Here is an 18,153-nt window from a genome sequence, read left to right as displayed (position 1 = left end):
TAAGTGCGTTTCAGCATATGCTTCCAAAAAAAGCTCGGTCTTGTCTGCATTAAACACCTGCTTTGGTGTGATGCCTAACTCAGCTATCATAGCCCGCAACTGCACAGGGTAGCATCCCAGAGCTGTGTTACCTTCACCTGATGCCGCCCTGTTTATAATTTCCAACTTTTTTTCCAAGTGTTAAAGTGGTTCGCTGCCAGTTGGCTGATGGCCCAGGACTTGACATTGGATGCTTAGGAGGCATAGTTAAATATTTCAAGCACAAAATCACTGCACCGTAGGTAAAAACACAAAAGTTTAAGAGCGCAAGATCTTACATCCACGCGTTGCCAAAACCATTGCGAGATTGGCGGGAGTGAGACTGAGAGGCGTGCGCATGTGACTTGTATTGGCAGGAAAGCAGTGCTCCTCACATAACTGTGAGTTTTGGACGCATATAACGAGAAGTTGGTGGAAATAGGTTCCTCACATAACTGTGAATCCTCATTGTCTGAAGATGTATATAAAGAGGATAGGGTGTACTAAATAGAAAATGCCTGGAAGATTTCCTAAAGATCAAAAAGAAATTAAATTATTCTTATCTGTGATTTCAGATAGGACAGTGATGAAGGCATTGTAGTTGACATTAAAAGGTCAGATTTAAGAATCAGAGCAGCCAAAATCGTAGTTCTTACTAGCTAATCATTGTGCCATGCAGTATAGGAATAGACCCATTGGCCAATCACATCCATGCTGACGTTCAAGTGCCCAACTATACTAATTCTTTGTTTAACAACACTTGGCCCATAGCCTTCTATGCTTTCATGACTCAAGTGTTTGTATAGGTAATTTATAAGTGTTGTGACAGTACCTGCCTCAACTTATTCCTCACCCTAAACATCTAGCCTTTAGTTTTAAACACTTCAGCTATGGGGAAATGTTTTCCTACTAACCACTCTATGCTTCTCATAATTTTGTAAACTACGATCAGATTTCCCCTTCAGCCTTTCCTGTTCCAAGGAAAACACATTGAGGCTGTCTAATGTCTCCTTGTGATAGAAAATGCTCCATTCCGGCCTCAGCTTGGTGCACCTTCTGAGCACCCTCTCCAGTGCAATTATATCCTTTTAGTGATCAATGTCTTTCAGCTGCAAATTGTTTCAGCAGAACAAAATGTCCTGAATCCGCCCCCCCCCCCCCCACCAGATCTGAATTTGGTAGCCTCATATCCCAGTCAATCTGCTCCAGATATGGAGGCACAGCCAAGCAAGTCCTTCATACCTGAGATGTCTTGTGAAGCAGAGCAGACTGCTCTCCTCTATCTGGCCTCATAGCCATACGCTTATACATGAATTACAGAAAGATGGTGTACAAGTAAAGCAATTAATTAATTGGAAAAATGGGAAGTGTTGTCTTTATTGGAGAGCAAGCTGAAGAAATCTCACTACAGTTGTACAAGGATTTGGTGAGACGGTGTCTATTTGTTCAATGAGCCGTATATGCCCATTGAAGTAATTCAGGGAAGTTATACTAGATTGATTACTGGAATGAAAGGATTTTACATAGAAATTATTGGAAATTAGATGGATGAGAAGTGATGTCAATAAAAATGCTTGATTCTGAGATGCCTTTCCAGGTAGATGCTATGAAAATATTTTTCCTCATAGGGGGGTCTGCAACTAAGTGTTTTTGTTTCAGAATATGAGTTTACCAATTTGAGATGGAGCGTAGAGGAATCTTTAGAGTTCTTTATCTAAGGGAGTTATGGAAGTTGAGTGACAAATAGGTTAAAATAGTTTAAAAAGGTTAAAATAGATTTTTGGAATGAGAGGGAAATGAAGAGTTACAGGATCAGACAGAAAGGTAAAGATTGGAACCACCCTAAGCTTATTTGATGGCTGAGCAAAGTCAAAGGGTCATATGACCCACTCTAGTTCTCACATCCTATGTTCTCATATCCCTTGGTTTCAACAGAATAGAGATCTTAATTTTCATGGAATATTTCATTATAAGTTATTCCTGTAAAACATAGGAGCATAGCCTTTAATGTGTGAATCATGTAATTCATGAAATTCAACCCAGCATATCCTGATGCCAGCCATACTTCAGGTTTTTTTTGCTCCATATGATGGTTATTGAGTGATGCTAATCAATTCTATAATATTTGTTTTGAGCTTCAGCAACTGAAATTTGGTCATATTTTTCATTTTGTGAGAAAATTATCAGCACTCACATTGAAATATAGGAGTATGATGGAAACTGGGTCAGGGCACCAGTCCTCAAATGTGCGCTTCACCATTCTGTAAGATCACAGTTGATCTTTCACCTCAGTTCAACTCTGCTCTACTTTGAAACTTCCAAAAGGTATGCATACAACTGCTCGTGATGGCTGAGCAACTTCCACCAACTTTACGCACAATGGCAAAGAAGGAATTAAATACGACCTTTTGTTTTAATCTTTGAAAGATAAGACAGCCAGTCAGTCCTGTTGGTTTAGTTGCTGAGAGGAACAAGATAGGCCGTTTCATCAGCAGCGGCTTATCTCACTCCTCAGTAGACATAGAGAAATCATTCATTGCTCCTAGAAGGCTCCTTAAATGTCATTCTGGAACCAAAGATTCTCCATTGAGAGAGATATAATTGCGTAACTCATAACTGTTCAAGCCTGAAAGGCCAAATCTGTGACTGTACTAAATTGTGAATAGGTTCAGCATCTGCAATACAGTCGGTTTTTTTTTGGGACATGGACAGCACTAGTAAGGCCATAGAATTTGAATAATTATTGGCATGCAGTGCTAAATCAAGTAGCTTCTCTTTATTGAGGGGACAGTGATGAATTAGATGTTGTCAGAATCAGCATCTTTGACAAATCATTCTTGTTCCATGGAACAGAATTTGGGAAAACATGATGTCATTCAAAAGTGGCACAAGTGCTGCACTTGCCCCTATACCTCCTCCCTCCTCTTTCACCACCATTCAGGGCTGCAAACAGTTCTTTCAGGTGAAGTGACACTTCCCCTCGACTCATTCGGGCTCATCTACCATATCTAGTGCTTCTGGTGTAGCCGTCTCTTATCAGTGAAATCTGCTGTAGTTTGGAGGATTGGTTCATTGAACACCTTTGCTCTGTCCGCCATAAAAGGTAGGATTTCCTGCTGGCCACCTATTTCAATCTGATTTCTTATTCCCATTTGGAAATGTCAGTCTATGGCCTCCTTTACTGCCACGATGAGGGCAAACTCAGGTTGGAAGAGCAATTCCTTATATTCTCTCTGGGTAGCCACCAACATGATAGCATGAATATCGATTTCTCTAACATCCTAATTTTCTCTCTCCCTCTTCTCTTTTTCCATTCCTCATTCTGGTTCTCCTATCACCTTACCTGCCCATCACCTTCCTTTGATGCCCCTCCTCCATCCCTTACTTCCAGGGTCCACTGTCCTCTCCTATCATATTCCTTCTTCAGCCTTTTTATCTCTTCCGCCTATCTCCTCCCAGTTGCTTACTTCATTTCCCACCCACCTTCAACCTGACCTGGTCTCACCTGTCATCTGCCAGCTTGTACTCCTTCCCCTCCCCCATCTTCTTTTTCTGGCTTCTTCCCACTCTCTTTCTAGTCCTGATGAAGGAACTCTGCTATCTGTTTATTTCTCTCAAATATGCTGCTTGACCTGTTGAGTTCCTTTAGCATTTTGTGTGTGTGCTCTTGTTATGGTTAACTGTATTTCTTCAATAGGCCTTCACTGATGGATTATCATACAAATACCATGGATTCCACTTAATTGGACCAATGGTTAATCATTGGGACAACTCTTAAAGAACAAAACTAATCAAAAATAGCCAGGATTCCCTTTGTTTATTTGGGAAACTATGCTGATTAATTGGGCAGGAGACTGTTGCTGACTAGTCATAGTCATAGTCATACTTTATTGATCCCGAGGGAAATTGGGTTTCGTTACAGTTGCACCAACCAAGAATAGAGCATAAATATAGCAATATAAAAACCATAAAAAAATTAAATAATAATATGTAAATTATGCCAGGAAATAAATCCAGTACCAGCCTATTGGCTCAGGGTGTCTGACCCTCCAAGGGAGGAGTTGTGAAGTTTGATGGCCACGGGCAGGAATGACTTCCTATGACGCTCTGTGCTGCATCTCGGTGGAATGAGTCTCTGGCTGAATGTACTCCTGTGCCAAACCAGTACATTATGTAGTAGATGGGAGACATCGTCCAAGATGGCATGCAACTTGGACAGCATCCTCTTTTCAGACACCACCGTCAGAGAGTCCAGTTCCATCCCCACCACATCACTGGCCTTACGAATGAGTTTGTTGATTCTGTTGGTGTCTGCTACCCTCAGCCTGCTGCCCCAGCATACAACAGCAAACATGATAGCACTGGCCACCACAGACTCATAGAACATCCTCAGCATGCTCCGACAGCACCAGTCGCATGCATGTCGTATGGCCGTTAGATACTACACCATGCTTAGAGCGAGCAGTTTGAAAGTAGTGTCAATTGTGTGTGCGTGTCTTCAAAAAGCAGTGGTTCTTGTCACTGACAGTTGGTAAGAAATAAGCAGGAAGACAATTTGGAACTCTTTTGTCACTGTGCTTTCAAGCATACAGGCTTGGAGATGGTAGAAACGGTGGGAAGTGAAAATGAAACAATTTCACTACTTCAGCAAGTTAGGAAGTATGAAGAAATTGAAGGTATTGACAGTCATCTTGAATGTTGCAATGAAACTGAAGATTTGGAGGATGCAGTCATTGATAGCATTATATAAAAGTGGTCCACTATCTATACTGGGTGTGTACACTGATTTTGTTTATAATCAATCAAAAGAAAGTGCCAGCGTATGGTGGATGAATTCCTCTGTCGTTAACTATTAGGAACTAATACACAGTTTTATCGTGTATTAGTATTGATTGTGCTTTAATTTGTTCTGTATTTCATTTAAATTTAAGTTTGTCAGTCAATTAAATGGTAACTTGTTTTTTTTTCTATACCTTTTTAACTATTTCCATGAAACCAGCTGCAGCTGCTTAATTGGCCCAAAATGTACTGGCCCCAATGTGTCCCAATTAACTGGAATCCTTTGTATTACCTTAAAAAAAATTAATTAATTGATGAGCATGTACTTTTTCTTAGAGTACTGTAGGGATCTTGCAATGTTAGAATACAACATGGTGAGGGCATAAAGAACATATAACTTTAGTATTTGGCAAATTATTGCAGCGTATATTTTGTATAAATGCTGGGTAACTCACCATCTCCATTCCATTACTGTAATCCTAATATGGTGGAGGAAGTTGCAATTTAAAAAAAATACTTTCATGATCTGTCTGCTTTCAAGCATGGTGAGTAAGTACATGATAAAGGTTACAAAGGCACTTGTTATTATTTCAAAGCCTTTCTCTTAGTGTGCGCTTTTCAATGAAGCGTTGACAATGGACTGAGTCAAGCCGAAGATTTTTCTGGAACATAAAAGTGATAGCAGCAACAAAAAAATGAAACATAGTTTTATATTAATTAACCTAATGATTTTCCCTTTGTGAAAGCCTAACAAGTGCCTCCCAGTGTAGCTAGAGTCAGTCTATTTTAATTGGTTAGTGTACATGTGGCACTGCAAGGTCTATAAATCTGGCCCTAAATAAGCCAGAAGCGACAACAGCCTGTCAGACTGAGCCATTACAGCATGGTGCAAGGGTGGTAGAAGATGCTTTGATTTTTTTTTGTGTGTGCTTAATGCCAGTATGTCAGCTGGTATAAACAGACTGTGAATTTGCTGTGACCAAGTTTATATTTGAAGTCTCCAGACCCATAATTCCTGTGAAAACAATTTCTTGCATGGCAGCAGTACGCTGTCTGTTGTTTGCTGTTTGGTCTATATGATAAAGCAATATAAATATATCCCTGCACTGCTGAAGCTTAAGAGAGTTTCCTTATCACAAGAATGTGTCAAAAGGTACACTATAATGAATAACTAATGACTGTGACTTGAATTTTAATTACCAATCTTTCATGGATTATGAAAGGTAAATCATGTTAGACAAATCTCTTCTGAGGTTGTGGCTCGTAGAATAGAAAAGATCAAGTTGATGGGCTGAATAGCCCCTTTCAGATCATAAGGAAATAAATAATTGAAATATGAGAAATAATTGTAGTTTTTATTTGGATTTTCTGATGAAAAGTTGATAAGTGGAGTGTTTTTTAAATGTTGAGGGATTGGAAGATGTTGGTGTTAAGAAAACTGAAAGTTCAAAGTAAATTTATTATCAAAGTACATATATATCGCTATATATTACCCCGAGGTTCATCTACTTGTGGGCATTCACAGTAAATGCAAAGAAACACAATAGAGTCAATGAAAAATTGCACAAAACAAGACGGGCACAACCAATGTGCAAAAGACAACAAACTGTGCAAATACAAAATAGCAGTAAATAAACACACACACACACACACACACACACACACACACACACACACACACACACACGCTGAGAACATGAGATGAAGAGTCCTTGCAAATGAATCCATATGTTGTGCGAGCAGTTCTGTGTTTGAGTGAGTAAAGTCAAGGGAAGTTATGCTGTGGTTCATGCACCATAAATCACTGAATGTTAATATATAGGCGCATCAAACAATTAGGAAAGTAAGTGGTATGTTGGCCTTTGTTGGAAGTAAATTTGACTACAAGTTTAGAGAATATCTTTTTGCACTTGTATAAGATTCTGTTGAAACCGCATTCTGAATATTTCTTACAATCTTGTCTTGCTCAGGTGAGGATATTCAGGTCATCGCCAGTCAATGGCAGGATTCTTTTAATGTGAACTGCTTGCATTGGAAATGTGGCTGCGATACGAGTCCCCAGGCCGCAGTAAATGCCCACAGCACCATGCTGCCAGTCTCCCAAACAGGCCCTCATATAGTTGAAGTCAGAAGTTTACATACACTTTAGCCAAATACATTTAAACTCAGTTTTTCACAATTCCTGACATTTAATCCCAGAAAACATTCCCTTTCTTAGGTCAGTTAGGATCACTAATTTATCTTAAGAATGTGAAATGTCAGAATAATAGTAAAGAGAATGTTTTATTTCAGCATTTATTTCTTTCATCACTTTCCCAGTGGGTCAGAAGTTTACATACACTTTGTTAGTATTTGGTAGCCTTGCCTTTAAATTGTTTAACTTGGGTCAAATGCTTAGGGTAGCCTTCCACAAGCTTCTCACAATAAGTTGCTGGAATTTTGTTCTATTGCTCTAGACAGAACTGGTGTAACTGAGTCAGGTTTGTAGGCCTTGCTCGCACACGCTTTTTCAGTTCTGCCCACAAATTTTCTGTCGGATTGAGGTCAGAAAATGATGTCAAGTCTGGTTCATCCTTGGGAGCAATTTCCAAACGCCTGAAGGTACTACGTTCATCTGTACAAACAATAGTACGCAAGTATAAACACCATGGGACCACACAGCTGTCATACTGCTCAGGAAGGAGACGCATTCTGTCTCCTAGAGATGAACATACTTTGGCACAAGAAGTGCAAATCAATCCCAGAGCAACAGCAAAGGACCTTGTGAAGATGCTGGAGGAAACAGGTACACAAGTATCTATATCCACAGTAAAACGAGTCCTATATCGACATAACCTGAAAGGCTGCTCAGCAAGGAAGAAACCACTGCTCCTAAACCACCATAAAAAAACCAGACTACAGTTTGCAAGTGCACATGGGGACAAAGATCTTACTTCTTGGAGAAATGTCCTTTAGTCTGATGAAACAAAAACTGAACTGTTTGGCCATAATGACCACCGTTATGTTTGGAGGAAAAAGGGTGAGGCTTGCAAGCCGAAGAACGCCATCCCAACTGTGAAGCATGGAGGTGGCAGCATCATGTTGTGGGGGTGCTTTGCTGCAGGAGTGACTGGTGCACTTCACAAAATAGATGGCATCATGAGGAAGGAAAATTATGTGGATATATTGAAGTAGCATCTCAAGATGTCAGCCAGGAAGTTAAAGCTCAGTCGCAAATGGGTCTTCCAAATGGACAATGACCCCCAGCGTACCTCCAAAGTTGTGGCAAAATTGCTTAAGGACAACAAAGTCATGGTATTGGAGTGGCCATCACAAAGCCCTGACCTCAATCCGATAGAAAGTTTGTGGGCAGAACTGAAAAAGCGTGTGCGAGCAAGGAGGCCTACAAACCTGACTCAGCTACACCAATTTTGTCTGGAGGAATGGAACAAAATTCCAGCAACTTACTGTGAAAAGCTCGTGGAAAGCTACCCAAAACGTTTGACTCAAGTTAAACAATTTAAAGGCAATACTACCAAATATTAACAAAGTGTATGTAAACTTCTGACCCACTGGGAATGTGATGAAAGAAAGAAATGCTGAAATAAATCATTCTCTCTACCATTTTGACGTTTCACATTCTTAAAAAAAAGTAGTGATCCTAACTGACCTAAGACGGGAAATGTTTTCTAGGATTAAATGTCAGGAATTGTGAAAAACTGAATTTAAATGTATTTGGCTAAGGTGTATGTAAACTTCTGACTTAAGCTGTATATGTGGGTTGTACGTTAGTCAGGTGTTTATGAACTGGGGAGGACCTGTTAGGCAATTGGGGAAATAAGTTTATGAAATTGATTTCTGGAATGGTGTGTGTGTCATAGTAAGGGAGATTAACAGGCTGGTCCAATATAATCTCTTTGAAACATACGCAATTGTTATGTGGTTTTGCAGAATAGGTATGGAGTTGATACTGGGAGATATAAAACAGGCAGGCCACATCAAGATGAGATGTAAGCTGTCAGGGCATGTACTTCACCCAGTGGATAGCAAATCTTTACAAATTATGTACCCAAGAGAGCTTGTGCATATTCAGTCAGAGCGTATTCAGGAAAGCAGTAGGTAAGTTTTTAGAAATTACTGAAATTTTACAGAGTTGGAAGTAGTCTGTAAATTACCATTTGCTACCTAAAAAGAACTTCACTATTGCTAAACCAAAACAAAATGGACATCTCATTTGTTCTGGGATTTTTTTTGTATTTGCACAGTTTGTCTTCTTTTGCACATTGGTTACTTGCCAGTCTTTGTGAGTAGTTTTTCATTGTTTCTTTTGTATTTCTCCATTCTACTGTGAGTGCCCGCAAGACAATGAATTTCGTAATATATCGTAACATATATGTACTTTGATAATAAATTTACTTTAAACTTTGATTTAAGCTAGCTTTGATGAGATAAATGAAAGTAGCTCACAACCATAAAAATGTATTTGGAATTCATTTTGCTTATGATACAGTTTTCAATAAATCCAAAATAGTGAGAAATGCAGTTATAAAACTGGTATAACAGCGAATGTGCAGAATAAGCAGGTACTATTGCAAAGGAAAGTCTGAGGTGGAACCTAATGTTGTGTTCTTTAATTCCCATTAATGATTTTACTACTTAATCTTATGCTTTTTTTCTGGAATTTTAATCATTAGTCTAATTTGCTCATTGGAAGAAACTTAGGTCCAAATTTTAGCTTTTGAACAAAAATAAATTTTAGGCCGTTTGCTTTACATTTTATATAAATGTTCTTAAATGTAGAAACCCTGCAGAGAAATTTAATTATTGCATGAAATGTAAAGGTTATTTGCTTTTTTTACTTTAATAGATTTTACTCTGAAAAAAGGTAAAAATAATTTCAAGGACTTTATTCCAGTGGTGTTGAAAACTAGGACCCGCAGTCAGTCAGGTGAGTAAACTTCTCTTCAAGACCAGGGACAAATAACTAGAATGCTCCTAATGTTTTATATGAATACATAAACACTTCAACAAACACAATAAGATAGGCAACTTAATTTTTGTTTTGAAAGTTGCTTCGCGCAAAAAAATTATGCAGTGATGGCAAAATTATGTTTCTAAGTTTTCTTTGCTGTATCCCCATCAACGGGACTATACCAGATTCCTGAAAAATTCTTGTACCCTTTGCTGTCCTTTTTCATTCATTGTGTGATCATTCTCACCGCACTGCACTCTTTAATCAGAATTGCTGCTTGCCATTATCTTGATTTCCTTGTCTTTTAGCTTAAACTTTTCAATCCTGCTGAGAAATAGATCTGTCAAAAAAGTTACCTTATTTCTTTTTCCTGATTTGAAGGATGTACAGTAGCTACTGATATAATCTAAAAGAAAACTTGCTGTGCTTTAAGTAGTGCTGTGAGTTATTTTACACGTGGTTGCACATGAAAATGCAAGAGGGACTCAGTTGAGCGGCATCAGTGGAAGCAAAGGGGTGGTCGCCATTGCAGGTCAAAACCCAGCATCCTCAAGGTGACTATCCCTTTGCCCCACACATCCTGCCTAACTCACTGAGTTCCTGCAGTATTTTGTGTGTGTGTTTTTTCCCTCCACATTACAGCACCTGCAATCTCTTGTGTTTCCAAAGTCCAGTTAATATTTTGTTTTCTGGGCAGCACTGCCATAAGTGTGGCAGTTCCTAAAGCTAGATCCTGTGCAATGCTCTCTAGTTTTCAAAAGTGGGGACTGAACTCATAGCCCTGTGGTTCAAAGGCAAGAGTGTTAACACTGAGCTTGGATTAATGCATCATTTGTTTTGAAAGATTAATTCTAAATGCCTGCGGAACCTGTGGTTCTGTTAACTGAGTGCTATGCATGTGTGACAGAATAGGAATTATATGAAGCATGTTTAGCAATCTAGCTAGCAGGTACCGACAGGTCCTTTAAAATGTCTTATGAAATTTATTTTCATCGATCTTTAATAAGTTAAATTTCTCATTTACAAAATAAAATTTGAACCAATATTTTCACTTGGATTGTTATGGAAGTTTGATGTGAATGATGTTTTACTGACTGCTGTTAAATTAATTTGCTTTGTGCAGCTTTTGGCATGTGCTGGTCTTTTTATTTTCCCAGGATGCATTGCTACTTTGCAACAGTTACAGAGATAGCGTCTCTTTCTTTACATTCCTAGTTCCTGCAGTAAAGTTTTTCATATTTATTTAAAGGGAAAAAAAAAACAATGGTGAAAAGATTTTGAATTGTTATTTAATTATATTTTAATGGAGCTTTTAATTTTGTACATGCAGACTTTTTAAAATATGGTGATAGATTGTTTCTCTGCTATAGCCCACTCCACCAGTTTATGTAGGTTTCTCCTAATCTGTCTGTTTCTGTTCCTGGAAATGATACTGCTCTTTCAATATGCCAAGAGGCTTTCCCCTCCATTTTTACCATACTTCCTCGTGTACCTTTGATCTGTTTGACTCATCTATTTTCTTCCTGTTGTTCTGCTACCCACAAAGTTGTTGTAATTTTTGACCCCTAAAATCTGTGATGCCGAGTTGGATATATTTGGCACAGAGGAAGTGTAATTATTTCCCACCAGTATTTGTTAGATTATTTTAATTATGAAATATTCACTGGCTGCCATGTTGAATAAAGATAGTGTTCTGCTTTTCTCCATTACAAACCATGTTGCTGAGCCTTCTCTCCAGTTCTGCCTAAACTCATCAACAAGTGCTAAAATTTCTTGGATTTCTAATAAGATTGGGAGCATTTAAACTTCCCTGCCATTTCCTCTTTATCATATTCACCAAATTAACTCTGCCTAAATACTGAAGGAATTTTCTTCTATAACTCTTGAACTCCTAGACATTTTATTCATGAGATATGCTTTCTTTTTCTTTTACTTCATTGCAGTTAACATAGCTAACCAAATGCTATTGCTGACCCAGTGCTGGCATCAACTTATTCCACTTGTATTGTCATAGCAAGATCATTTCCGGCAATGATTTCTCTTTCCATCCCTACATTGTTGACTCTGGAATCACCTGTGGATCCATCAGTAGATCCCCCTTCTTTGCACGTTTGCCTGGAATGATGGAATGCAAACTTGGGCAGAAGGTCAAGAACTACCTCCACTTCTGTAATGTGTTTTACTCCATTATTCCTACAACCTATCTGTTATTATGACACCTCAATTTTGAAGTGTGCCCAATCCGATATTTTCTTGGTCAACTTTCCATTTCCTCCAGTCCTTGAAGCTGCATTCTCCCCAGTTTGCTGATTTTTTGCATCTGAGAGCCCAAGTCAAATTATTTCATAATGTTATCCTGTTTTTCTTAAAGATTGTAGTTGGTCTTGACTTGATTGATAGGTCTGATTCCATGTCAAGCAACTCTGCCTTGCCCCACTGCACTTTGACAGGAGTACAAGAATCTGGAAGTTGGGGCTATCTGGTGGCTTCAAGAATCTCCAGCAAGATGTAGCAGACCAACTACATGACTAGATCTTTTTCTACTTTTTCCCATACTCTTGAATCGATTGCAAGATTTCAGAGGCAGATGGTAATGAAAATCAATTTGGTGAAATTTTACTAGATATGTATTTTACTTAAGTCTCAGAGTAATTTGGACATAATCTCGCTGTTTCAGATTATTGTGAAATTTTCAAATCAGGAGATAATTCAAGTGTCTATATATTGCTTTGCTCTCAATTTTTATGTTGCAGAGAGTCAATGCGGCATATCAATATACTTAAGTTGTGATCAGACAGACAGTTCATTGGAAGAAAATCAGCGTATGCAAGAGGTAGTGGAAGATGATGTAAAGAATTCAACGGGTCAAGAACTATTTAAAACGGAGGGTAAAGAGACCAAAGAAGAAAGTGAGGCAGGAAGAAATGCCAACTTATTTACTGAAGTGAGTGAACAGGATAGCTTGGAACTACGTGACTTGAATTGCCTCATAGAGACTGATGAGAGTTTAAAAACTAATAATAAACAAAGCCCCACCATTAAGACACAAGTAAAAGGCAACAGAAAGAAGTTCCGGAATGAGGAAGATTCTGAACTATCTTTACAAGGAGGGGAGAAAAATCAAGATGGCATCGGTTTGCAAACAAGAAAGGCAGTTACTGCAGGTAAAATTTAGTGTCTTGAAAAGTGCATGAATTGTCATCATTAGAAATAAGTCTTAACACTTTGTTGGATGCTACTAATATTTGTATGTGGTGTATGGTAGTTGTCCATTATGTCCAACGATGACAGGAGACCTGTTTGGGAGAGTTTTTAAAGTTGAAAAGCCATTGCACTGGGGCAGTTCCACTCTCTCAACCTTAGAAATCTGGGTCCAGTGGAACGAACAAGCGTCACAAACTGGGGTCTTCCATGGTTACAGTGGATGACCATGATGTTTTCCGTTCCGTCTCATGTCTTTTACTCTCCACAGAGAGTAATAATTCTGCCTTCCTGGCCTTTGGACCTTACTGTAGATCTCATCCGTTCAGTCCGCTGGAACTGTCTTTGCATGCTAGGGCAGGCCTGTCTCTCTCTCACCGGGGTGTGAGGCTGGTTTACCTTCACCTGGTTTAGCCTGCCATTGAAACAATGTACTAGGGAGTGGTCCCTGTTGCATGCAGACAGCTACTTGGAACCACAGGTGAGAGCTGTGTGTCTGCTGGGGACCAAAGGTGAGTGAGCTGCCCCACAACAAGCCCTTTCACCAGAGGTGCTACTCTCCCTGGATGCTCCATATACCCTGCCTCTAATTGTGATTAATTTGCACAATCGTTACTTTTATTGCTCTTTTTGACAAATGACGCTGATAAACATATCATAAGAAGTTTATGTGTTTTTTTTTTGCTGGAAAATAGTTTTGGCCACAAAATTGGTGAAGTTCAACTGATCCTGCTGATCGGCACAACAGGAATTTGAATATCCAAGAACGTTCTAGTACCATTCACTCAAAATGCATCAGTTATCTACTTTATTATTTGAAAAGGCTGTCAGATATTTGAAAGTATATGATTAATGTGGGTCCACTTCCATCACTGATTCATGATTTAGATTTGTTTATCTCTGTTATGATAATGGATATAAGACCATTGGCTAGAAATTTGTCTGTCTCTCTTTGTGACTGTTAGTTAGATGGTGATGAGCACTTAGATCAATTTTACCTGCCCTTAAAAAAGTTGACAATTTGAAAACTTTTTTTGGGATATGTTCTGAAGGGAATCGGGCAAAAGGTTGCCAGAGAGATCATAGCAACAGAAAGTGTGAGAATCAGTAGATGGGGCACTGGAGGGTGAATTGTATGTGGTCAGAAGATTGGGAGAGGGAAGAATAGTGACATTCACAACACGTTGGAGGAACTCAGCAGGTCGGGCAGCATCCGTGGAAACGTCGACCGATCTTTTCCACGGATGCTGCCCGACCTGCTGAGTTCCTCCAGCATGTTGTGAGTGTTGCTTTGACCCCAGCATCTGCAGATTATTTTGTGTGAAGGATAGTGACACTCACAAAGTTGACAAGGTGGTAAAGAAGGTGTATAACAAGCTTGCCTTTGTTGGTCAGGGCATTGAGTATAAGAGTAAGGAAATTATCTTGCATCTATATAAAACACTGGTTAGGCCTCATTTGAAGCATTGCGTATAATTCTGGTTGCTCTGTTTGCAATAACAATATGGAGTCTTTAGAAAGGGTGCAGAAGAGGTTTATCAAGATGCTGCTGTGCTATAAAGAGAAAGAGGACATACTTGAGTCCTCCTCCTCATGCTTCTCAGAAAGTCAGATATGTACATATATGCATTACAATGGCAGTGATATCCTAACAAACATTCCATGTTAAATTGTGTCTGTCCCAAAACTTCAATTTAACAATTAGATGTTTACTTTGCACCTCATAGGAACTGCGTTCAAACAATATACGCTACACCATTTCTTGACAAATGCACTCCCTGCAAATGCCTGTATCATGCATACTAATTCTGAACAAAGAATTTTTCAACCTAGTATGTCCAGTATGTAAACAGTATGTAAAGTATAACTTCTTCCCTCATTTCCCAGTTGAGTTCCCATCATCCTCTGAATTTCATATAAATGTTGTCCTTTCTTTTCCTTATTCCAACTTTTGTTGCCACAGTGATCAAATAGACTTTGTGATTATGGCTTTCACCACCCCTTTATGCAAAAGCACCACTTTATTTACGTTGTTGATTTTAAGTGTCTGCCACCTCATTTCCTTCAACCCCAACATGGAGTGCAGCCCATAGGAAATGTACACACAGGCCTAGACCCTGCAGCCTCAACAGATGTTGTCCAATCGCAAGAAGAATGTCTGGTCTACAACTTGAAATACCCGTTTTAATAGATGTCAAAACTGAGAACTAATCAGAGCACAGACATACGTAATCAGGGTGTACTTCTTCGACCTATTCCAAAGCTAAAATGATAACAGCCATCTCAGACATGAATACTGATACTTTGTCTGATCATCTTAATGGACACCTGAAGGTTTTGAAGCATAAACAGAAAACATCTGAATGACCTGTCACTGGACCTTTTGAGCTATCTGTATAGATATGTAAGAAGCCCACTAAGGGATCGGCTGTGCTGGACTGGGTGCCGTGCAATGATCCGGAGGTGATAAGAGACCTAAAGGTTAAGGAACCCTTAGGGAACAGTGATCCCAATATGATCGAGTTCACTTTGAAATTTGAGAGAGAGGAACTAAATTCTAATGTGTCGGTATTCCAGTGGAATAAAGGAAATTACAATGGCATGAGAGGGGAACTGGCCAGTGTTGACTGGAAAGGGACACTAGCAGGAAAGACAGCAGAAGTTCCTGCGAAAAATGAGGGAAGTGCAAGACAGATATATTCCAAATAAGAAGAAATTTTCGAATGGAAGAAGTACACCACTGTGGCTGACAAGTGAAGTCAGAGCCATAGTAAAAGGAAAAGAGAGAATATACAAGGAGGCCAAAGCTACTGGGAAGATAGAGGATTGGAAAGCTTTTAAAAACTTGCAGAAGGAAACTAAAAAGGTCTTTAGAAAGAAAAAGATGAATTATGAAAGGAAGCTGGCGACTAATATCAAAGAAGATACGAAAAGCTTTTTAAGTATATTAAGGGTAAAAGAGAGCCGAGGGTAGATACCTGTCAATAGAAAATGACATTGGCGATATTGTAATGAGAGATGCAGAGGAACTAATTGCATATTTTGCATCAGTCTTCACAGTGGAAGACATCTGCAGTATACCGGCCATTTAAGAGTGTCAGGGAAGTGAAGTATGTGTAGTGAAAATTACGACTGAGATGGTGTTCAGGAAGCTTAATGGTCTGAGGGTGGATAAATCTCCTGGATCTGATGGAATGCACCCTCGGGTTCCGAAGGAAGTAGCTGGAGAGATTACGGAGGCATTAACATGATCTTTCAAGAATCAATAGATTCTGGCATTGTACCGGATGACTGGAAAATTGCAAATGTTACTCTGCTATTTAAGAAGGGTGGGAGGCAGCAGAAAGGCAATTGTAGACCTGTTAGCCCGACATTAGTGGTTGGGAGGTTGTTGGAATCGATTGTTAGGGGTGAAATTACAGAGTACCTGGAGGTACATGACAAGATAGGCCAAAGGCATCATGGTTTCCTGAAAGAAAAGTCCTGCCTGACTAACTTACTGCAATTTTTTGAGGAAATTACAAGCAGGGTAGACAAAGGAGATGCAGTAGATGTGGTGTACTTGGTTTTTCAGAAGACCTCTGACAAGGTGCCGCACATGGGGCTGCCTAGCAAGATAAGAGCCCATGGAATTACAGGAAAGTTTCTAGCATGGGTGGAGCATTGGCTGATCAGCAGAAAACAGAGAGTGGGATTAAAGTGATCCTATTCTGGCAGGCTGCCGGTTACCAGTGGAGTTCACAGGGTTTGGTGTTGGGACCGCTGCTTTTTACGATGTATGTCAATGATTTGGACTATGGAATTAATGGGTTTGTGGCTAAATTTGCGGATGATACGAAGATAGATGGAGGAGCAAGTGGTGTTGAGGAAAGAGAGAGCCTGCAGAGATAGTTTAGGGGAATGGACAAAGAAGTGGCAAATGAAATACAATGTTGGAAAGTGTATGGTCATGCACTTTGGTGGAAGAAATAAATGGACAGACTGTTATTTAGATGGGGAGAGAATTCAAAATGCAGAGATCCAAAGGGACTTGGGAGTCCTTGTGCAGGATACCCTAAAGGTTAACCTCCAGGTTGAGTCAGTGGTGAAGAAGGCGAATGCGGTTGGCATTCGTTTCTAGAGGTATAGAATATAAGAGCAGGGATGTGATGTTGAGGCTCTATAAGGCACTCGTTAGACCACACTTTGAGTATTGTGTGCAGTTTTGGGCTCCCTTTTATAGAAAGGATGTACTGATATTGGAGAAGGTTCAGAGAAGATTCATGAGAATGATTCCAGGAATGAAGGGGTTACTGTATGAGGAACATCTGGCAGCTCTTGGGCTGTATTCCCTGGAGTTCAGGAGAATGAGGGGGAATGGCCTCAACATTAGATTAGATATGGCAAAGTTATTTCCCATGGTAGGGGAGTCTAGGACAAGAGGGCATGACTTCAGGATTGAAGGACGTCCATTTAGAACAGAGATGTGGAGAAATTACTTTAGTCAGAGGGTGGTAAATCTGTGGAATTTGTTGCCAAGAGCGTCCGTGGAGGCCAAATTATTAGGTGTATTTAAGGCAGAGATTAATAAGTTCTTGATTAGCCAGGGCATCGGAGAGTATGCGGAGAAGGCAGGGGAGTGGGGATGACTAGAAGAATTGGATCAGCCCATGATTGAATGGCAGGGCAGACTTGATGGGCTGAATGGCCTACTTCTGCTCCTGTATCCTAAGGTCTTATGGTCTAAGCCATAATATCTGCCAGTGCCACTGATTTACAATCATACTTCATCTTGATCTTTTCTTAAAAAAGCTTACAGGCAAAGGGGAAAACCATGGAGAAACGACAGAAAAGAGTACACTGGGACCATATTCCACATTAAACAATCCAAAATTTTGTGCCCATTCATTTCCCATCCACCCAAAACTGAAGACCTTACAAATGCAGTGCTCCCAACTCTCTACTGTTATTGCCAATATTGGATGACCAACTTTATGTCCTCTTATGTTAACCCAATAAACTATAACCTGCGTAGATGTAAAGGTACTTCACCCATTTCTACCAGTAATGCCGAAATCGGGGATGATTTAATAGCACCACAACATAATCTCACTGCTTGAGCTTGAACTTTATCTCGGGGTTTTAAGACCACTGGTGAGGCTGACCCATAAGCAACACATCCATATTCAAAGACAGATCTGATTAAAGCAATACATATTTATTTC

At 39.6% G+C, this 18,153-nt stretch overlaps 1 protein-coding gene across 5 annotated transcripts in view; it reads left to right on the top strand.

Moving 5' to 3' along the window:
* Positions 1-18,153, top strand: part of LOC140204187 (BCL-6 corepressor-like protein 1) — a 221,285-nt gene that overhangs the window by 158,805 nt on the left and 44,327 nt on the right. For all 5 annotated transcript variants that reach the window (XM_072270659.1, XM_072270658.1, XM_072270660.1 and 2 more), the window contains 2 exons: positions 9,644-9,724; positions 12,502-12,912. In XM_072270659.1, coding sequence (XP_072126760.1) covers positions 9,644-9,724; positions 12,502-12,912 — 492 coding nt within the window. The remainder of the gene's footprint in view (positions 1-9,643; positions 9,725-12,501; positions 12,913-18,153) is intronic.

The sequence above is a fragment of the Mobula birostris genome, chromosome 10 (assembly GCF_030028105.1).
Source record: "Mobula birostris isolate sMobBir1 chromosome 10, sMobBir1.hap1, whole genome shotgun sequence".
NCBI classification, from domain to species: Eukaryota; Metazoa; Chordata; class Chondrichthyes; order Myliobatiformes; family Myliobatidae; genus Mobula; species Mobula birostris.
This window is presented reverse-complemented; position numbering and strand designations above follow the sequence as displayed.